Here is a 23,493-nt window from a genome sequence, read left to right on the forward strand (position 1 = left end):
TTTAAGTTTAATAACCCCAAGCCAAATAAGGAATATTTAAGATCCTGAACAGGCCCCCAATTTTATTATAATCCTAGACCAGACCCCTTCAGTGGCTAGGATACCCCAATATTTCATTCTATTTTGGCAGACTGTAGGGAAAGAATACTTTGTTCCAGGAGTGATTGCACAGAGAAATAGGGCATTGGTATTTTAAAACAAAACTTTATTATTAACACACTATAAATTATTTAACATCACACCCGAAAATAGCTTACAATTACCCCTTAAACAATACCACTCAATACAGTATACACCATACCCTTCATTACTATCTCCCCAATTAAAGAACAAGAAAGAAAAACGTATATACAGCTGTCAATCCATCCCAGTGGCACAAATTAATAATGGCTTTCCGGAATAGATTTGGTTTCTGTTAGAAACCTTGCACACTCGGTCCGGATGTCTTCAAAAGCTGTTTTAACTGGTGTGTTTCAGCTTTCCCCTGGTCCGCAGACAAGTCTGATCTGCTTTAAATACTATGACTCTTTTTTTTTTAAACAATCCTACTGGGAGCAAAAGACCTTACTTGTGGTCTAAAAGGGTAGTCAGATTAGAACTCAAAAGTGCTTTCTCAAAATGTCTGAATATCTTGGCTTCACCCAGCAATGACAGCATCCCTCCAAACTGAAAACAAATGAACTCTCTAGGCTGAAAACACATCAACTCCCCAAGGACTCTCTGTGGTCAAACAGCAATGCATTAGCCCAGGCTGTTTTTAGTCTGTTCAATTTCATCTCTGGCTCCTAAAAGCTTTCTGGTATTGCAAAACAAGATTAGTTTTAAAAACATGACTGTACCCCAGACTTTTAACCCTAAATTGCCAAATGTTTACAATCCAATATATCTGAAATCCTGCATTTGTCACAATTCTATTGGTCTCTTTGTTCATGAATTCAGTTGCAGCTGCAAGATAATGTGCTTCCAAAATTTATATATCCTCAGGGGAGTAGTGAGTTTTGACTGCCCCCAGTAGTGAATCTGATTGGCGGGCATTGCTTTATTAATTGAAACTTTGAGGATCCATAGTGATCGGTTTTATCTGATCGTGAAATAAAGCAGCATATCCTCTTTCAACATTAACACCCATGCCATGGGTGCACAGTGTTTAAAATCACAAAACAAAACGTGACCCAGTCCCACCATGCGTGTGCCTGATGCCATTTATGCTGCAGGAGGTTGTGAACTATGTATGTGTTTGGTCTTGGTGAGGTGGAATATTTCATTGAAATATTAAATTAGAGACCTACAGTGTAGATGCTTGTGAACCAGGAGTGACATGGGTCCTATCCCTAGAGCAAAAGGTTTGCTGATCGTGACGTCTTCCCGTCATGCTTGGTTGTCTGCCCCCAACCTGATGATCTTGAGTCATATGCCATGTCATCTCTTCTTCCATCCCGAATGCTAGTCTGAAATCCCCCTTCACACATATTGCATGATCTTTCCCAATTGCCGGCAGCCTTAGTTCTTGTCAAGCAACCGATCAGCCTGCCAGTTTGGAGACTGAATAAGAAAATGATAAGGAGAGGCTGCCATTAAGTTTGGCAGGACATCTGGTTCTCTGGGATTTGGAGGTTTTCCCTCCTCGCCACCCTGTAAAAATCAAACCCTTTGTTTCAAGTGTGTCAGGGAAAAAAATAATTGCTATAAGGACTGTATCATAAAGTTAGCTTTATGAAAGCTTGCATCTCATTCATACCGGCTGGTTCTGAATGTGCTTCATTCATATTGTGGAATTCATATTGAGATTTTGCAATAAAAAGTAAGTTTCGACTTATCTCATTTGTAGTCCAGAGGAAGCCCGGGATATCACTTCAAAAATGATTGGAAAGAAGTTATTTACCAAACAGACGGGTGAAAGAGGAAGGATGTGCAATCAAGTGTTTGTCTGTGAGCGAAGATATCCCAGAAGAGAGTATTACTTTGCAATAACACTGGAAAGAACATTTCAGGTGAGTAAACAGAGGAGACTGATGTGTAAAGTTTAGTTATTTCTTGCTGTGATGCATGGTTCAGTTCAGTCTTGTGTGAATAATAATAATCGCTTATTGTCACAAGTAGGCTTCAATGAAGTTACTGTGAAAAGCCCCAAGTCGCCACATTCTGCTGCCTGTTCGGGGAGGCTGGTACGGGAATTGCACCCGCGTTGCTGGCCTTGTTCTGCATTCACAGGGCTAAATCGCTGGCTTTGAAAGCAGACCAAGGCAGGCCAGCAGCACGGTTCAATTCCCGTAACAGCCTCCCCGAACAGGCGCCGGAATGTGGCGACTAGGGGCTTTTCACAGTAACTTCATTTGAAGCCTACTTGTGACAATAAGCGATTTCCATTTCCATTTCCATTACAAGCCCACTGTGCTAAACCAGCTTCAAAGTTGCTTGAAACACAAATTAAGTTAATCTTTTGTGACATTCTTAAGTTGTCATGGGGGGGCCGTAATGTATGAGACTTGCGCGGAATATGTTTGAGTCAGATTTAGGTTCATATTTTTTTGTTGTCTTGGTGTGAACTTCAAAAAATGTATTTACTGTATTTAATAATAGTCACTATATATATCCTCAGCAAATAATAGGAGTGTACAGATTCTTGTATTTATGTAGCACCTTTTAACATAGTAAAATGTTTCAAGGTGCTTCATGGGAGCATAATTAGTAAAAAAATTTGCGTTGAACTAAAGGAGTTGCTATTAGACCAAGTGTCTGAAAGTTCAGTCAAAGCGAGAGGTTTTGTAAATGTTTCAAAGGAGAAGGGAGAAGTCCTGGTGTTATTGGCCCATCTTCAGATGAGAGTTGGAGCCTCTATTTCTGACCCTGATCAGGTTAAAAAAATTAACCACTTGCCTTCCCCTGATTTTTATGGCTAGTCTTCTGGTGGAAGATCCTGCAGAACTCGGTCAGCACAGGAAACCTGGGAGACATCAGGGAAGGGAATCCTTGCTGAAGCCACGCCCCTCCTTTTACAGCACGAGCTGTCTTATTCCGTTACTGACACTGAGAAGCTTTGGGACATTACAACAACCTCTCAGTATGTTAGTGTAAGAGTGTTGTAGGGTTGGTGAAGTCAGGTCAGGGATGGAATATGGGGGTCAGGGATGATTGGGGAGTATCAGGAGAAGGAATTGTGTGGTGGGCGCCAGTCAGGTTGGGTTGGGGGGGGTTGAGGTGAGGAGTTGGGGGGCTCGGGGAAGAGTCAGTCGCGCAATCTGTATTGGGTGGGTCGGGATAGAGTTGGTGGCAGAGGAGTCAGGTGGTGGGGAATAGTCAAGCCAGGTTGGGGTTCGAGATAGGTGCAATTTGTATAGTTACCCAGGAATTAGTCCAGGATTTTTCAGCTTAATATTTCCTAGATAGCTATTCAGGTAAGTAAAACAAAATTATCCAAAGAGGCCCACTCTAACCAACTCATGTTAGAATTTTTTTGGGAGGGTTCCAGAGTAAATGGCTGATCTTTTAAGAAAATACTTGTTCTTGGATATACATTACAGTTGTAAATGAGCATTTATAGCCCATCCCTAAATGTCGTGAGATACATTGTCAGACTGGATCTCCATGATTTCTGAGTTGTCAGTCAATGTAAATTAACCACTGGCTTCAGTTTAGCTTTTGTTGTACGAACTGGTGCAGTAACTCCCAATTGCTGGGCTTTTAAGACTGGGAATGGTATTTGCAATCATATGACCACATTTTTACTTGCTTGCTAGTCCTACATATTCCTATGGTCGTAAGGTGCTTCATCTTTCCTTGTGTAGGGATATCAAGATTGAGCTTACTTTTAAGGAGGTCATGTGGCACAGTGTGTAGCATCCCTACCTCTGGACTAGAAGCTCCGGGTTCCAGTCCAACACCAGGACTTGGTGGCCACAAAAGGAGTGTTTGTGCCTGTTGAGCCAGAGACCACAGCATTATTTAAAAAGAGTTATATCAATACTTTCGAATGAGAACGTATGAAAGGATAAAGAAATGGATGAGATTATAGGCTCAGGTTAATGCACCAGCAGAAGGCCAATGGGCCAAATGTCCTGTAATTTTAGCGGTTCTGAAAGTCTTATGGAGTTGGATTCATTTACTCATAATCATGGAATGTACATTTGATCCAAATGGTTCAGTTAACTCCATTATTATGTACTTCAGTCAATGCTATTTAATTTCAGTCTTTAAAATAAAACCGAAGTGTCGAACTGGCAAGGGATCAATTCCTGTGTACGAGGGTTATTTTTATGTTTTGGGTCTGTGTGAGTATGTGTGATTAGTAACCATGCCACATGGGAGCTGGTTTAGCTCAATTGCCTCGACAGCCGGTGCGTGGTGCATAGTGAGGCCTATAGCGTGGGTTCAATTTCCGTACCAGCTGAGGTTATTAATGAAGACTCCTTGCCTGAGGTATGGTGATCCTCAGGTCAAATCACCAACAGTCAGCCCCTCCCAAGGGAAAAGCAGCCTGTGGTCATCTAGGACTATGGCGAATTTACTTACTAGTAACCATATTACTAAAAAATATGTAAAAAGCTGCGCAGAACCTTAGTAAGGCCACATTTGGAATATTGCATACAATTCTGGTCGCCACACTACCAGAAGGATGTGGAGGCCTTGGCGAGGGTACAGAAGAGGTCCACCAGGATGTTTCCTGGTCTGAAGGGTATTAGCTATGCGGGGAAGTTGGATAAATTTGGATTGTTTTCATTGGAACAAAGGAGGTTGAGGGCCGACCTGATAGAGATTTACAAAATTGTGAGTGACATGAACAGAATGGATAGTCAGAAGCTTTTTCCCAGGGTGGAAAAGTCAATTACTAGGAGACATAGGTTTAAGGTGCGAGGGGGAAAGTTTAGAGGAGACGTGAGAGGTAAGTTTTCTTACACAGAGGGTGGTGATTGTTTGGAAAGGGCTGCCGGGGGAAGTGGTGGAAGTATATACGATAGCGATGTTTAAGAGACATCTTGACAAATACATGAATAGGATGGGAACAGAGGGAAACGGACCACGGGAGTGCAGAAGGTTTTCGTTTAGACAGGCATGATGATTGGCGCAGGCCTGGAGGACCAAAGGGCCTGTTCCTGTGCTGTACTGTTCTTTGTTCACTCGGGACTACATTTATTGCTCTCTCTGATTACTGTGTTTCACTCTCTTTTATGTAAGATTGAAAGAAGCATACACCAACACTGGAACCATTAAATCTGATTTTAAACATTGGAGCTTTGTGTAAATCTAAAATTATCTAAATTCATTGAAGACATGACTTTAATTTGAAGGAGGGGGTTGAATTTAAGGAGTGGTTATTGCATGTTAACAGGAGTACTCTTTGTGTGATTGTATAGTATCTTCACAGTTCTCTCTATTTAGCTCATTCTATCTTTTCATCCTTATTTTCAGTAAATTAGATTATGCTTGACTATGCAAGCATAAATACCTAACCTTCCAATGATTTTAAACTTCTGAAGACTATTTTTCTTTTCTTTTTATAAATTTAGAGTACCCAATTCTTTTTTTCCCAATTAAGGGCCAATTTAACATGGCCAATTTACCTACCCTGCACATCTTTGGGTTGTGAGGGTGAAACCCACGCAGACACGGAGAGAATGTGCAAACTCCACATGGACAGTGACACGGGGCCAGCATTGAACCCAGGTCCTCGGCACCATGTGGCAGCAATGCTAACCACTCCGCCACCGTGCTGCCCTTCTGTAGACTAAGATAATTGAATCTTTTGTGAGTTAATAACTGCTTATCATGCGGTACTTTTACAATTCCACCCATTTTAAGTGACCTTATATTCATTTATATTTCACTACAGATGATAGAAAGTACTACATTTTCCTGGCCCCTCATGGTGCAGTGATTTTCCTGCATTGTGCCATAATATGACATGAATTTTTGTATTGATACACTCTTGATCATGTTTTTATGACATCCCAAAAGGCTGTCATACTGAATTATTTTCTTGTTGAAGTGTAGCCATTGTTATTTAGTCAAATGTCACAGCCAGTTTATATACAACAAGGTGCCACCAAGAGTCAAGTCAAATCACCAGTTGATCTGTTTCTGGCTGTCTTGATAGAAAGATCAGTGGTGGCCTGTACTTTGAGAAAATTCATCTGCTCTTATAATGATAATCTTTATTAGTGTCACAAGTAGGCTTACATTACACTGCAATTAAGTTACTGTGTAAAGCCCCTAGTCGCCACACTACAGCGCATGTTCAGGTACACTGAGGGAGAATTCAGAATGTCCAATTCACCTAACAAGCACATCTTTGGAACTTGTGGGGAGGAAACCGGAGCACCCGGTGGAAACCCACGCAGACTTGCGGAGAACATGCAGACTCCGCGCAGTCAGTGACCCAAGCCGGGAATCGAAACCGGGTCCCTGGCGCTGTGAAGCAACAGTGCTGACCACTGTGCTCCCGTGCCACCCATATTCAAATTATCTTATTCAAATAACATCCAGGAATCTTTCACGATAATCTAAATAGGTGTCTCAATTTCAATGTCGCAACTGAAATTCAATACTCCTAACAATTTAGCACAATGTAGGACCAGCCTAGATTATACGTTCAATCCCTGGTTTCAGGTTTGAATTCACAACCTATAGTTAGGTTGGGGGAGAGGAGAAATAATGCAAGGATCCCAAAGAGAGTACTGCAGAGAACCTGCAATATTACCACTGGGCAGTGATCGCGGAGAGGGGAAAGAGTGGATAAAGGAGCCAGAAGCCATGGGTGCTTATGGAGGAGGGCTCCTGCAAAGGGACCTCCCTCCGGGCCCTAGACACGGCGGCACTCCCATCCCTACCTAATAAATATTGAACGAGCCCAGTGGAGTTAGCAACACTCCGGTTGTGGAACCAATTGCGACAACATTTCGGGCTAACTGAGATGTCTGGATGTCTCCTTCAAAAAATGGAGACAGGACGGGGGACGCTGACAGTTAGGGACCTTTACATCAACAACAGGTTAACAATGCTTGAAGAGCTCGCAGAAATATTCATGGCCTCCACGACAATCACTGCTAGAGGATCTGCTGGACGCAGACATCTTGGGTAAAGGGATCTATGGACACATGTACGGGCGACTGCTGAGGGGGGCCAACACCCAACTGGACGAGACCGGGGAGGATTTGGGATTTGAAATAGGGTGGGGACTCTGGAGTGAAACACTGCACAGGGTCAACTCCACCATACATGCGCAAGGCTAATTCTCATGCAGCTAAAAGTGGTACACAGAGCTCACTTAACCAGAACTCGAATGAGCAGGTTCTTCCCAGAGGTGGAGGACAGATGCGAACAGTGCTAAGAAGGTCCGGCCAACGACACCCACGTGGTCTGAGTCTTGCCCTAAACTTCCTGGGTTTTGGACAGCCATCTTTGAGGCAATGCCCAAGGTGGTGGGAATGAGGATGGAGCATGCACAAGAGTGGCAGTCTTCGGGGTATCAGACAGCCAGATCTCTTTATGGGGAGGAGGGAGGACGTCCTTGCCTCTGCCTCCCTAATCGTCCACTGGAGAATCCTGTTTGGCTGGCGATCAGCACCACTCAAAGCTGCAGACTGGCTGTCTGCCTGTCGGATCAGAATTCGTGCAGATGGAGAAAATTAAATTCCCCATCGATGGTGGGGAAGAAGGCTTCCACAAAACGGGGGGGGGGGCATTCACTCGGTTGTTCCAAGACCTGTTTGTAGCCAACAACTCGGAAGCCAAAGATTAGGAGGGGTTAGCCATGACACAATAAGGAGAGGGGGTGTGGGGTCAGGGGAACAAGAAACTCAACCAAGCCCAACAAACGAACCAGGAGACACAAGGGGGGGGGGGGGGGCGCAGGGGCAGCAACATCCCGAACCAAAGGGAAGAAAAGCAAAGGGAAAACTGGTGGGAAGCGAAATGCAGGGGACCACAATCGCCACTGCAAACGCTGTAAGGAATAAAAGAAAACTAAGGAGAAACTCTGATGTGTCTATGTAAATAGTCAAAACCGATCTATGTGTAAATAGTTCTAGTTTTACTTCTTGTACATTCTCTTGTTTAGCTCCCACTCTTTGTTCATATTTATATTTGTTTTGTCTACCAAAAATTCAATAAAACATGTATATATAAAAAAGTTTGCCCTGTGCAGTGCTTCGATCCAGAGTCCTCCCCCTATGTCCATGCTAATTCTTCCTCCCACTTCCTCTTTCTCTCGTCCAGGAGTGAGCTTATGTTTTCTAACAGTTATCCATATCTGACCGCAGAGCTCCCGTCAAATAGCTGGCCTGTGTTCAGTAGTCTTTCTAATTGTGAATGTTCTGGTGTCTGGGGGTACGTCGCTGTTTCCTTGTGGAGCACGTTTTTGACTTGTATGTACCTCAGATTGTTTCCCCTCAGGAGCTGAAACTAGTCCGTGTGTTCCCATCTGTGTGCATGTCCCTAACCATCAGTGTCCCCTTGTCCTTTCTCCATCTCTTGAAGGAGACTTCCATTGTTGCGGAAGTGAACCTGTGATTATTGCAGATGGAGGCCATGGGGGACATTTTGGGTTAGTGCGAAGTGCTGCCTCATTTGATTCAATTTTTGGAGCATAGCTACTACCACTGGACTTTTTGAGTATCTGGCCGGTTGTGTTGGAGTGCAGTTGTGGCTAGTGCTCGGAGGAATGTCCCCGCACAGGGGACATTCCTCCATCCTCACACACTCCGCTCCCGGTTCCTTGACCCCCCCCTCGATTAACTTATCAGCTGTGTTGAAAAAGACTTTGGGGATGTAGATTGGAAGGGATCTGAACAGGAAGAGATTCCTGGGCAGCACATTCATCTTGATCATTTGCACTCGCCCTGCAAGGGAGTGAGTCCTACGTCTGCAAGTCTATTTTAACTTCCTCTACCAGAGTCGTCAGGTTCCACTTGTGAATCCGTGTCCAGTCATGGGCACTTTGGATCCTCACGTAGCGGAATTTGGACTGGGCCAGTTCGAACGGCAGTCCCCCCGCTCTGTTGCTCCCCCTGCTGGTTCACAGGGACGATTTCGCTCTTTCTCAGGTCAAGCTTGTAACCTGAGAAGGCTCCAAACTCTTTCAGGCGATATGAATATATCAGGGCAGTGGGGCAGACCTGCCCAAGCGCCGGGCCAAATTCAACAGAGCAAAGGCGGCCCTGTTCAAAAATGGGATGAGGTCTGGGATGCTGTACCCAGCCAAGCTATGAGTAACCTTCCAGAACAAGGAGCAGTATTTTACAGCCCCTATAGAAGTGGACGGGTTGGTCCAAAAGAACAGGCTGGGAAAGCAGCAGAAACCGGTGAAACTGTCACCCTGAGAGAGGCTGAAAGATGATTTGCGTGAGATTGTTCCGCCTCGTTCTGAAACCAAAAGCTAATTCACAGACAGGACGGGGCGAGGGCAGCGGGGCGTAGGAAACAGAGAGGAAGAGGAGAAAGGGAAGAAAAACAATGGGCAAAGGGAAGGCTGAGACAGACCTCAGGAAGGGGGCACCAACAGGAAAGCTAGGGCTTTCACCTGGAAAGGTAACCACACCAACGGGAAAGGTAAGTATAAGACCATAAGACATAGGAGTGGAAGTAAGGCCATTCGGCCCATCGAGCCCACTCCACCATTCAATCATGGCTGATTTCAACTCCATTTACCCGCTCTCTCTCCATAGCCCTTAATTCCTTGAGAAATCAAGAATTTATCAACTTCTGTCTTAAAGACACTCAACGTCCCGGCCTCCACTGCCCTCTGTGGCAATGAATTCCACAGACCCACCACTCTCTGGCTGAAGAAATTTCTCCTCATCTCTGTTCTAAAGTGACTCCCTTTTATTCTAAGGCTGTATTCTAGTCTCCCCTGTTAATGGAAACAACTTCCCTACATCCACCCTATCTAAGCCATTCATTATCTTGTAAGTTTCTATTAGATCTCCCCTCAACCTCCTAAACTCCAATGAATATAATCCCAGGATCCTCAGACGTTCATCGTATGTTAGGCCTACCATTCCTGGGATCATCCGTGTGAATCTCCGCTGGACCCGCTCCATGTCCTTCCTGAGGTGTGGGGCCCAAAATTGCTCACAGTATTCTAAATGGGGCCTAACTAATGCTTTATAAAGCTTCAGAAGTACATCCCTGCTTTTATATTCCAAGCCTCTTGAGATGAATGACAACATTGCATTTGCTTTCTTAATTACGGACTCAACCTGCAAGTTTACCTTTAGAGAATCCTGGACTAGGACTCCCAAGTCCCTTTGCACTTCAGCATTATGAATTTTGTCACCGTTTAGAAAATAGTCCACGCCTCTATTCTTTTTTCCAAAGTGCAAGACCTCACACTTGCCCACGTTGAACTTCATCAGCCATTTCTTGGACCACTCTCCTAAACTGTCTAAATCTTTCTGCAGCCTCCCCACCTCCTCCATATTACCTGCCCCTCCACCTATTTTTGTATCATCGGCAAACTTAGCCAGAATGCCCCCAGTCCTGTCATCTAGATCGTTAATATATAAAGAGAACAGCTGTGGCCCCAACACTGAACCCTGCGGGACACCACTCGTCACCGGTTGCCATTCCGAAAAAGAACCTTTTATCCCAACTCTCTGCCTTCTGCCTGACAGCCAATCGTCAATCCATGTTAGTACCTTGCCTCGAATACCATGGGCCCTTATTTTACTCAGCAGTCTCCCGTGAGGCACCTTATCAAAGGCCTTTTGGAAGTCAAGATAGATAACATCCATTGGCTCTCCTTGGTCTAACCTATTTGTTAACTCTTCAAAGAACTCTAACCGGTTTGTCAGGCACGACATTTCCAATCCTCTGGGACTTTCCCTGACTCCAGTGACTTTTGAAAGATCATAACTAACGCCTCCACTATTTCTTCAGCTATCTCCTTTAGAACTCTAGGATGTAGCCCATCTGGGCCTGGGTATTTATCAGTTTTTAGACCTCTTAGTTTCTCTAGCACTTTCTCCTTTGTGATGGCTACCATATTCAACTCTGCCCCCTGACTCTCCGGAATTGTTGGGATATTACTCATGTCTTCTACTGTGAAGACTGACGCAAAGTATTTATTCAGTTCCTCAGCTATTTCCTTGTCTCCCATCACAAAATTACCAGCGTCATTTTGGAGCGGCCCAATGTCAACTTTTGCCTCCCGTTTGTTTTTAATGTATTTAAAGAAACTTTTACTATCATTCCTAATGTTACTGGCTAGCCTACCTTCAAATTTGATCCTCTCTTTCCTTATTTCTCTCTTTGTTATTCTCTGTTTGTTTTTGTAGTCTTCCCAATCTTCTGACTTCCCACTACTCTTTGCCACATTATAGGCTTTCTCTTTTGCTTTGATGCATTCCCTAACTTCCTTTGTCAGCCATGGCTGCCTAATCCCCCCTCTGATAACCTTTCTTTTCTTTGGGATGAACCTCTGTACTGTGTCCTCAATTACTCCCAGAAACTCCTGCCATTGCTGTTCTACTGTCTTTCCCACTCGGCTCTGCTCCCAGTTGATTTTCGTCAGTTCCTCCCTCATGCCCCTGTAGTTACCTTTATTTAACTGTAACACCTTTACATCTGATTCTACCTTCTTTCTTTCAAATTGGAGATTGAATTCTACCATATTATGATCACTGCCTCCTAAGTGCTCCCTTACTTTAAGATCTTTAATCAAGTCTGGCTCATTACATAACACTAAGTCCAGAATGGCCTGCTCCCTCGTGGGCTCCATCACAAGCTGTTCCAAAAAGCCCTCCTGTAAACATTCAATGAATTCCATTTCCTTGGGTCCACTGGCAGCATTATTTACCCAGTCCACCTGCATATTGAAGTCCCCCATGATCACTGTGACCTTGCCTTTCTGACATGCACTTTCTATTTCGTGGTGCATTTTGTGCCCCCGGTCCTGACCACTGTTAGGAGGCCTGTACATAACTCCCATTATGGTTTTTTTTGCCTTTGTGGTTCCTCAACTCTACCCACACAGACTCCACATCATCTGACCCTATGTTGTTTAGTGCTATTGATTTAATTTCATTCCTAATTAACAAGGCAACCCCGCCCCCTCTGCCCACCTCTCTGTCTTTTCGATAGGTTGTGAATCCCTGGATGTTTAAATGCCAGTCCTGAACCCCCTGCAACCATGTCTCTGTGATGCCTACCACATCATACCTGCCAGTCACAATCTGGGCCACAAGCTCATCTACCTTGTTCCATACACTGCGCGCATTTAAATATAGCACCTTTAATTCTCTATTGACCGTCCCTTTTTGTTTTCTTAGTGTGGTGGACCTTGGTTTACTGAACCTTTCCATACACTGTCATATTTTGTGGGATGGGGACACTCGTAACCACTCTTGAGTTTTGTCAGTTCGTGTTTTTTTGTATTCCTAAGCAGCTACGCTCCCCGCTGATTACTTCACCTCTTGGTTCCCTGACTTTCCCTTCCCCCCCAATCTTTAGTTTAAAGTCCTATTGACCACCCTATTTACTCTTTTCGCCAGAACACTGGTTGAAAAGGAACCCCTCTTTCCCTCACCACTCTTTCAGCCACGTGTTAACTTCCCTTATTCTTGCCTCCCTATGCCAATTTGCACGTGGCTCGGGCAGTAATCCGGAGATTATGACCCTTGAGGACCTGTTTTTTAATTTGAATCCTCGCTCTTTATAATCTCTAAACGGGTCCTCTTTCCTAGACTTGCCTATGTTGTTGGTACCGACATGGACCACAACAACTGGATCCTCCCCCCCCCCACACTCTCCAGTATCCTTTCAAGCCGGTCAGAGATGTCCCGCACCCTAGCACCGGGCAGGCAACATACCATGCGGGACTCTTTATCCTGCTCACAAAGGATACTATCTATCCCCCTGATAATAGAATCCCCTACAACTACAACTTGCCTATTTACTCCCTCCCCTTGAATGGCCTGCTGAACCATGGTGCCTTGGTCAGCTGACTCATCCTTCCTGCAACCCTGTTCGCCATCCACACAGGGAGCAAGTGCCTCATACCTGTTGGACAGAGTCAAGGGCTGAGGCTCCTGAGTTCCTGACTGCTGGTTCCCTTTACCTGCCTGACTTGCAGTCACACCCTGCTGTGCCTGGCCACTGGCAGAATTTAAACTACTTACTCTGACAGGTGTGACTGCCTCCTGAAACACAGTGTCCAGGTAAGTCTCCCCCTCCCGGATGTGCCTCAGTGTTTGAAGCTCAGACTCCAGCTCATCAACTCTGAGCCGGAGCTCTTCGAGCAGCCAACACTTACTGCAGATGTGGTCGCTGCAGCTCGCAATGGGATCTGCCAGCTCCCACATCAAGCAGCTCACGCACATCACCTGACCAGCCATCACTAATTAATTAATTAGTTTAATTTAAGTTTATGGTGGGGGCAGCTTCAGCCAATCAGACACTAATCTACACTGCACTTTTAACTGAAAAACAGCACAATTAGATTAACCACTTGCCTTTCCTGGTTACCTCACTGCACCAAACTACCAAATTCTCACTGTCTTTATCTCTCTCACTCAGGCTGTGTCTCCTTGACCTGCGCAATGCTAATAATATAATAATGCTAATAATAATAATATAATATGGCACTTACCTCACACCAATGGATCTTGTTATTAGGTTAGAGGAGGAGGGTGGGTGGGAGACACTACACGTGTAGTGTCTCGGGTTTCCTCTCCACCAGAATTTATTGGTTGGGGTGGGGGGCCCTTCCCAGAAGTCGAACTTCCGGTTCCCGCCTTATATTAAAAAATAAAAAAAAATAAAAAAAAAAACAGAAAAGAAGAACAGAAACGGGACTAGGTAAGTGTTTTTAAAGGAAAAACTTACCTCCCAGAAATCACTTGCGCACCGCTCCCACCGAAATCCAAAGGCCTGCTCCTGTGAAGGTAAGTGTTTTTAAAGGAAAAACGTACCTCCCAGAAATCACTTGCGCACCGCTCCCGCCGAAATCCAAAGGCCTGCTCCTGTGAAGGTAAGTGTTTTTAAAGGAAAAACTTACCTCCCAGTGAACTTACCTATGGTTGAACCCGTGGTGGTGGTGGGGTGGGGGGGGGGGACACAAACAAAAAAAACCCATCAGAATAGTCACCTGGAACGTCAGGCGACAAAGGCCCAGTGAAAAGATGCAGAGTCTTCACCTGCCTGAAAAGTATGAAAGCTGACATAGTCTTCCTCCAAGAGATACACATGAGGGAGAAGGACCGACTGTGGATAAGAAAGAGCTGGGTGGGACAGATATGCCACTCTTGCTACAGGACTTGAGCTAAGGGGAATAGCCAGACTGGTAAATAAGAGGACGGTTTCAGACCCAGGCGAACGGTACGTCATGGTCAGCAGTGTCCTGGACGGGGCACCAGTGGTCCTGCTTAACGTGTATGCCCTCAACTGGGATGACAAAGAAGACATGGTGGAAATCCCCGACATTGACAAATCCGACTTATCACGGGAGGGGATTTCAACTGTGTACAGGACCCATGGATAGACGGGTCGAACCCCAAAACAGGGAAAACCTCTAACATGCTGAAAGAACTCAGCACATTTATGGAGTAGATAGGGGCAGTGGACCAATGGGGGTCTCCTCCTTCTCCCGAGTACATTAGGTTTTTACACTCATTGATGTCTTTGTAGTGCGGAAATTGGTGCTTCCAGGGATAGTAAGAGCGGAATACTCCACGATCGTGATTTCTGACCACGCTCCACACTACATGGATGTGAGGTTGGGGATGGGCTGTGCCCAGCACCCCCCCATGGAGGTTGGACATGGCGCTCCTTGCTAACAAGGCTTTCTGTGAGAAAATATCACAGGCCATAGACGTGAAGATTACCAACAACCAGAACGGGGAGGTCTCTCTCTCCCTCTCACTCTCGCCCTCTCCCTCTCTCCCTCTCCCTCTCTATCTCCCCCTCTCTCCCCTCCCTCTCTCCCTGGGGGCGGAGGCAACCCAAGGAGCCCCCAAAAAATCTTATAAAGAACAAAAAGCATGGGGGCCTGGCCCTGCCAAACTTGCAATGTTATCACTGGCCAGTGTAGCCATGTAAAATGGCTGACTCCCGATTAGAATGGCCAAACGCCGATTTAAAATGGCGAACGGTATTGGCAGATGAGGGGGTGTGTTTAAGGGTGAGGGGGTGTATTGAAAGGTACTTGGAACTCAATGATAATGGGGAGGTACAGGTGGGAGTGGTCTGGGAGGCGCTGAAGGCAGTGGTTAGAGGGGAGCTGATATCTATTAGGGCACATAAAGGAAAGCAGGAGGGTAGGGAAAGGGAGCGGTTGTTGAAAGAACTTCTGAGGGTGGACAGACAATATGCGGAGGCACCGGAGGAGGGACTGTACAGGGAAAGGCAAAGGCTACATGTAGAATTTGACTTGTTGACTACGGGTAATGCAGAGGCACAATGGAGGAAGGCACAGGGTGTACAGTACGAATACGGGGAGAAGGCGAGCAGGTTGCTGGCCCACCAACTGAGGAAAAGGGGAGCAGCGAGGGAGATAGGGGGGTGAGAGATGAGGAGGGAGAGATGGAGCGGGGAGCGGAGAGAGTGAATGGAGTGTTCAAGGCATTTTACGAAAGATTATATGAAGCTCAGCCCCCGGATGGGAAGGAGAGAATGATGTGCTTTCTGGATCAGCTGGAATTTCCTAAGGTGGAGGAGCAGGAGAGGGTGGGACTGGGAGCACAGATTGAGACGGAGGAAGTGGTGAAAGGGATTGGGAGCATGCAGGCGGGGAAGGCCCCGGGACCAGACGGATTCCCAGTTGAATTCTATAGGAAATATATGGACTTGCTGGCCCCGCTACTGATGAGAACCTTTAATGAGGCGAGGGAAAGGGGGCAGCTGCCCCCGACTATGTCAGAGGCAATGATATCGCTCCTCCTAAAGAAGGAAAAAGACCCACTGCAATGCGGGTCCTTTCGGCCCATTTCCCTCCTGAATGTGGACGCTAAGATTCTGGCCAAGGTAATGGCAATGAGGATAGAGGATTGTGTCCCGGGGGTGGTCCATGAGGACCAAACTGGGTTTGTGAAGGGGAGACAGCTGAATACAAATATACGGAGGCTGCTAGGGGTAATGATGATGCCCCCACCAGAGGGGGAAGCGGAGATAATGGTGGCGATGGATGCCGAGAAAGCATTTGATAGAGTGGAGTGGGATTATTTGTGGGAGGTGCTGAGGAGATTTGGTTTTGGGGATGGGTATATCAGGTGGGTACAGTTGCTGTATAGGGCCCCGATGGCGAGCGTGGTCACGAATGGACGGGGGTCTGACTATTTTCGGCTCCATAGAGTGACGAGGCAGGGATGCCCTCTGTCCCCGTTATTGTTTGCACTGGCGATTGAACCTCTGGCCATAGCACTGAGGGGTTCTAGGAAGTGGAGGGGAGTACTCGGGGGGAGAACACCGGGTATCTCTGTATGCGGATGATTTGTTGCTATATGTGGCGGACCCGGCGGAGGGGATGCCAGAGATAATGCGGATACTTGGGGATTTTTCAGGGTATAAACTGAACATGGGGAAAAGTGAGTTGTTTGTGGTGCATCCAGGGGAGCAGAGCAGAGAGATAGAGGATTTACCGTTGAGGAAGGTAACAAGGGACTTCCGGTACTTGGGGATCCAGATAGCCAAGAATTGGGGTACATTACACAGGCTTAATTTAATGCGGTTGGTGGAACAGATGGAGGAGGACTTTAAGAGATGGGACATGGTGTCCCTGTCATTGGCAGGTAGGGTGCAGGCGGTTAAAATGGTGGTTCTCCCGAGATTCCTTTTTGTGTTTCACGAAGGCTTTCAAAAGAATCGAGAAGAGTATTATGAGTTTTGTGTGGGCTGGGAAGACCCCGAGAGTGAGGAGGGGATTCTTGCAGCGTAGTAGGGACAGGGGGGGGCTGGCACTACCGAGCCTAAGTGAGTACTACTGGGCCGCCAATGTTTCAATGGTGTGTAAGTGGATGGGAGAAGGGGAGGGAGCGGCGTGGAAGAGATTGGAGAGGGCGTCCTGCAGGGGGACTAGCCTACAAGCAATGGTGACGGCGCCGTTGCCTTTCTCACCAAAGAAATACACCACAAGCCCGGTGGTGGTGGCTACATTGAAAATTTGGGGGCAGTGGAGACGGCATAGGGGAAGGACGGGAGCTTCGGTGCGGTCCCCGAGAAGAAACAATCATAGGTTCGTTCCGGGGAGAATGGATGGGGGATTTGGAGCATGGCAAAGAGCTGGGGTAGTACAACTGAGAGATCTGTTTGTAGATGGGACGTTTGCGAGTCTGGGAGCGCTGACGGAAAAATATGGGTTGCCCCAAGGGAATGCATTTCGGTACATGCAATTGAGGGCTTTTGCGAGGCAACAGGTGAGGGAATTCCCGCAGCTCCCAACGCAGGAGGTGCAGGATAGAGTGATCTCAGAGACATGGGTGGGGGAAGGTAAGGTGTCTGGCATATACAGGGAAATGAGGGACGAGGGGGAGATCATGGTAGATGAGCTGAAAGGGAAATGGGAAGAAGAACTGGGGGAGGAAATTGAGGAGGGGCTGTGGGCTGATGCCCTACGTAGGGTAAACTCATCGTCCTCGTGTGCCAGGCTAAGCCTGATACAATTTAAGGTGTTACACAGGGCGCATATGACTGGAGCACGGCTTAGTAAATTTTGGGGGGCAGAGGATAGGTGTGCGAGATGCTCGAGAGGCCCAGCGAATCACACCCACATGTTCTGGTCATGCCCGGCGCTACAGGGGTTCTGGGTGGGGGTGGCAAAGGTGCTTTCGAAGGTGGTGGGGGTCCGGGTCGAACCAAGCTGGGGGTTGGCTATATTTGGGGTTGCAGAAGAGCCGGGAGTGCAGGAGGCGAGAGAGGCTGACGTGTTGGCCTTTGCGTCTCTAGTAGCCCGGCGCAGGATATTGTTAATGTGGAAGGAAGCCAAACCCCCGGGTGTGGAGACCTGGATAAACGACATGGCAGGGTTTATAAAGTTAGAACGGATTAAGTTCGTGTTAAGGGGTTCGGCTCAGGGGTTCACCAGGCGGTGGCAACCGTTCGTCGATTACCTCACAGAAAGATAGAGGGAATGGAAAAGAAGTAGACAACAGCAGCAACCCAGGGGGGAGGGGGGGGGGAAGGGGGAAGGGGGGGGGGGAATCGGACGGACTCTCAGATGTTATTGTATATGTATAATATGTATAGGTATTTGTTATAGGTAATTCTATATTGGATTGTTGGATTGTATTTTTGGAGAGTATTTATTTTGGACAAGGCAGTTGCCATTGAGCTTTGTTCTTGTTTTTGTTTATATATTATTTATTTATTTGTTTAAAACTGGCCACTTATTTATATTGCTTTATTGTTGTGTAAAAGAAACACTATGTACTGTTATGTTTGGCCAAAAATCTTGAATAAAATATATTTAAAAAATAAAAAATAAATAAAATGGCGAACGGAAGAGACTGATGGGAAAATCAGCCAACAGGACTCAAACAGACAGCTGCAGGTAAAACTGTGTATTCGCCTCTGGAGAAGCCAGACCAAACCGATACCTGCAGCCATCAACATAACAACACCCCAGAAATCTGCATACTAAGCAGCAATCCCCGGGAACAATTGATACAAAATAGACACACAAAGCCGATCCAGACCTTTCGGCGCCAGCAGGAGCTGACACAAAGAGAGGTAAACGACCACCCCTCGATCAAGGAATCGCTCCAGTATTGGAGAATATCGAACCAAGTGATTGGGACCAAGTCCAATCACTTGGAACCAGGTACAAGGTCTGCCCCGAGAGGCGGGAAGCCCCTGGGGACTATAAGAATAGGGGCCAAGTTCAAATCGACCCTTCTTCTCCTCTCCGCACCCTTCGAGACCCTTCTGAAAGAGATCGTACGTTTTACTCTCAACGATCGCTACCAGATAGACACTATCGACCTGTACCAGCTTTTGAATCCCGCAGGCTCAGAACCCATTTGAAAGGCCATTCGTTTCCCTGACCTGGTGGGCCATTTCCAAAGTTAAGTCGTTTACAAGTAGAATTCATGTACAAGTATTAATTGCTGTATATAATAAATGAGCGTTGATTTAACTCTTACTAAGTGGTGTGTTGGATTATTAATCATTACTCGGACTTGAACCACGTGGCGGTATCAGAAAGATACCTGGCGACTCAAGAGCAAAGGTGACAGAATTAGAGCAAGTAAACTAAGGCTAAAACGAGCAACACCAGCCACAGCGGAAAGAGTGAGGGGAGTAAAGAAACCAGAAGCTGGCTGGAGAAGGTAGAAGTCCTGGAGAACCGAGCTCACCGGCAGAACTTAAGAATTGTCGGTCTCCCGGAGGGAGCTGATGCTGGCATGTTTGTGGCGAGTATGTTTCAGAAGCTTCTGGGGGAGGGGGTTTTCCCCGGACCATTGGAGGTGGACAGGGCGTACAGAGCGCTGGCGAAGGGCGATGGTGGTCCGGTTCCACAGGTTCCTGGACAAGGAGTGTGTTCTCCAGTGGGCCAAGCGTACGCGGAGCTGCAAATGGGACAACAGCATTTTGCATGTTTACCAGGATCTGAGTGTGGAGGTGGCCAGAAGGAGGGCAGGCTTTAACCAAGTTAAGGCGATCGTGTTCAAGAAGCGGGTGAAATTTGGACCATTTTACCCGGCGTGTCTTTGGGTTACGCACGAGGACCAGCACCATTACTTTGAGTCGCCTGAAGACGCGATGGACTTTGCCAAGAAGAAAGGGCTGGTGCTGAACTGAGAACTTTTTGTTTTAAGTTACAACTTTTTGAGTGATGTTTATATGTTTCTATTATCGTTTCTGTTCTGTATTTGAGTTGGGATGAAGAAGGGGGAAGTAAACGTTATTCGGTTTCTGCGGTTTTTCGGTGTTTTGGTGGGGATGGCTGATGGGGCTTACTTTGTATTACTTTGATTTGCACTATTGGGAGGGTTTCCTGGGTGTTTTTCTTTTTGGGTTGTCTCTTATGTTAATTGGACGATTGTTTGGGGCAGGTTTGATGAGGGAAGTGGTTTCCCTGGGGGGGGGGGGGGGGGGGGGGGGGTGGAAGAAGAGGGGAGCGGAAGGGAGGGAGGGAACAATAGGTGGGAGACTTCTTGGCGCCGGAGGCAAGGGCCACCAGGCTAGCTGGGTGAGCTAGTCTATGGAAGCAAAGTGGGGGGGTCTGCATATGATTAATCTATTGCAGGGGTTAGGTTACAAAGTGTTGTTGGAGGGAGAGGGGGGAGTTACTCTGCTGACGAGGGAGGGACTTAGGTTTCGGGACAGAGAGGGGGGTGGGGCTGCCAGGAGGTGGGCCGATGGAGGCACGGCGCATGGGCTGGTGGCGGGCCCAGGAAAGGGGATGGTTGATCGGCGGAGGGAGGGGGGGGGGTGGGCACGTTGCCCCCCAACTAAGCTGATCACCTGAAATGTTAAAGGGTTGAACTGGCCGGTCAAGAGGGCACGTGTGTTTGTGCATCTGTGGGCTCTGAAGGCGGACGTGGTAATGTTGCAGGAGACACACCTGAAAGTGGCAGATCAAGTCAGGCTAAGGAAGGGTTGGGTCAGTCAGGTCTTTCATTCGGGGCTGGACACCAAGACTAGAGGGTTTCGATTTTGATCAATAAGCGGGTGCAATTCCAGGTGGGCAGTATAGTCTCGGACGGGGGAGGGGTGCTGATATGTCATGGTTAGTGGTAAGCTGGAGGGGAGGAAGGTAGTCTTGGTTAATGTGTACGCGCCAAATTGGGATGAAGTGGAATTTATAAAGAGGTTGCTGGGGAAGTTACCTGACCCGGACTCGGACAAGCTGCTTATGGGAGGGGATTTTAATACAGTCATCGACCCCGGCCTGGACCGGTTGTGTTCAAAAACAGGGAGGGTGCCAGCAGTGGCAAAGGAACTGATAGGGTTCATGGAGCAGATGGTGGAGTCGACCCATGGAGGTTTAAGCAGCCGATGGAGAAGGCGTTTTCTTTTTATTCGCATGTTCACAAGGTCTATTCCCGGAAACTTTTTCATTTTGAGCAGGGATTTGCTGACGGGGTGGTGGACACGGGGTACTCGGCCATCACTATTTCGGATCATGCCCCACACTGGGTGGAACTGCAGGTTAGTGTGGAGAGCTTCCAGCGCCCGCAATGGAGGTTGGCGGACGAGGCAGTGTGCGAGAGGCTGAGGAAGTGCATGCAGAATTACCTGCAGGTTAATGACACGGGGGAAGTCTCAGCTGCGGTGGTCTGGGAGGAGCTGAGGCAGTGGTGAGAGGGGAGCTGATTTTGATCCGGGCTCATAGGGACAGGACGGATAGGGCAGAAATGGACCGACTGGTTAAGGAGATTTTACAGATAGACAGGAGGTATGCGGCGACCCCGGGGGTGGAGCTGTTAAGGGAACGTCGGAGGCTGCTGGCTGAATTCGGGGTGTTGTCCACAGGTAAGGCAGTGGAGCAGCTTAGAAAGGCAAGGGGTGTGTTTTACGAACATGGGGAGAAGGCCAGCAGAATGCTTGCACAGCAGCTTAGGACGAGGAAGGCAGCCAGGGAAATAGGGTGGTTGATGGGAACTTGGTAGGGGATTTGGCTGGGCTAAACAGGGCGTTCAGGGACTTTTACAGTAGGCTCTATTTCTCAGAACCCCCCACGGGGCCAGAGGGGATGAGACGCTTTTTGGATGGACTGACCTTCCCAAGAGTGGGTAGGGAGCTGGTAGATGGGCTGGGGGCCCCGATTATTGCCGAATAAATAGTTGAGAGCTTGAAGGCAATGCAGTCGGGTAAAGCCCCGGGGCCGGTTGGGTACCCGGTGGAGTTCTATAAAAAGTTCTCGGGGATATTAGGGCCAGTGCTGGTCAAGATTTTCAATGAGGCAAGGGACAGAGGGGTGCTGCCCCCGACGATGTCGCAGGCCACTATTTCATTGATATTGGAGCGGGACAAAAACCCGGAGCTATGTGGGTCATATAGGCTGATCTCCCTGCTTAACCTGGATGCCAAGTTGCTGGCCACAATTTTGGCCTCCAGGATTGAAGATTGTGTGCCGGATGTGATTATGGAGGATCATACTGGGTTTGTCAAGGGCAGGCAGTTTGTGGCCAATATAAGAAGGCTGCTCAATGTGATCATGATGCCCCCGGAGAGTTGGGAGGTTGAGGTAGTTGTGGCAATGGATGCGGAAAAGGCGTTCGACCGGATGGAGTGGGACTATCTATGGGAGGTGCTGGGACGATTTGGGTTCGGTAAGGGCTTTATCGACTGGGTCAGGCTGTTGTACCAGGCCCCGGAGGCGAGTGTGAGGATGAATAGGACGACCTCGTACTATTTTAGACTGTACCGGGGGACAAGACACGGGTGCCCCCTCTTCCCACTGTTATTTGCGTTAGCTATAGAGCCGCTGGCAATTGCTCTGAGAGCTCCTAGAGGCTGGTTTGGGGGGCGGCCGGGGGGGGGGGGGGGGGGTGGAACATAGGGTCTCGCTGTACGCGGACAACCTGCTCTTATATGTATCGGATCCAGGGGCAGGGATGAGCGAAATCATGGGGAATTTGGCCGTTTTCGGGGTGTAAACTGAATATGACAGAGTGAGATGTTTGTAGTCCAGGAGAGTCGGCTGAGGGAGCTGCTGTTTAGGTTAGTAGGGGACAGTTTCAGGTACTTAGGGATGCAACTGGCACGCGACTGGGGCCGGTTACACAAGTTAAACTTATCCCGGTTGGTTGAACAGATGAGGGGTGAGTTTCGGAGATGGGATGTGCTCCTGCTGTCGTTGGCTGGGAGAGTGCAGACAGTCAAAATGACGGTCCTACCGAGATTTCAGTTCATATTTCAGTGTCTCCCAATTTTCATCCCTCGGTCCTTTTTCAAGAGGATTAATAAAATCACCCTGGGCATTCTGTGGGCGGGTAAGTCCCCGCGAGCGGAATCGGTGGGAGGGGGGGCTTGCGCTGCCGAATTTTAGTAATTATTACTGGGCGGCTAACATAGCCATGATAAGGAAGTGGGTGGTGGGGGTGGGGTCGGTTTGGGAGCGGATGGAGGCAGCTTCGTGTAGGGGCACCAGCCTGGGGGCGTTGATAACCCGCCGTTCCCGCCGGTGAGGTACTCCACCAGCCCTGTAGTGGTGGCGGCCCTGAGAATCTGGGGTCAGTGGAGGAGGTACGCTGGAGCAGTGGGAGCATCGGTCTGGTCCCCAATATGTGACAACCACCGGTTTGCCCCAGGGAGCTTGGACGGGGGGGTTCCGAGTATGGCGAAGGGCGGGATTTGAGAAGATGGGGGACTTGTTTTTAGAGGGAGCTTCCCTAGCTTGAGGGCGCTGGAGGAGAAGTTTGGGCTGTCAAGGGGGAACGAATTTAGATATTTACAGGTGCGGGACTTTCTGCGCAGGCAGGTATCATCCTTCCCAATACTGCCACTAAGGGGGATCCAGGATAGGGTAGTGTCTATAGGATGGGTGGGAGAGGGGAGCATCTCGGACATCTACAAAGAACTTATGGGGGCGGAGGAGACGCAGACTGAGGAGCTGAAGCA

General features: G+C 47.8%; 1 protein-coding gene across 4 annotated transcripts in view; it reads left to right on the forward strand.

Moving 5' to 3' along the window:
- Nucleotides 1-23,493, forward strand: part of LOC140428149 (succinate--CoA ligase [ADP-forming] subunit beta, mitochondrial-like) — a 282,972-nt gene that overhangs the window by 125,264 nt on the left and 134,215 nt on the right. For all 4 annotated transcript variants that reach the window (XR_011948717.1, XM_072514269.1, XM_072514270.1 and 1 more), the window contains exon 4: nucleotides 1,829-1,991. Coding sequence is in view for 3 of the 4 variants with exons in the window: in XM_072514269.1 (XP_072370370.1) it covers nucleotides 1,829-1,991 (163 nt within the window). In the remaining variant the exon portion in view is untranslated. The remainder of the gene's footprint in view (nucleotides 1-1,828; nucleotides 1,992-23,493) is intronic.

This window comes from Scyliorhinus torazame, chromosome 8, assembly GCF_047496885.1.
Source record: "Scyliorhinus torazame isolate Kashiwa2021f chromosome 8, sScyTor2.1, whole genome shotgun sequence".
NCBI classification, from domain to species: domain Eukaryota; kingdom Metazoa; phylum Chordata; class Chondrichthyes; order Carcharhiniformes; family Scyliorhinidae; genus Scyliorhinus; species Scyliorhinus torazame.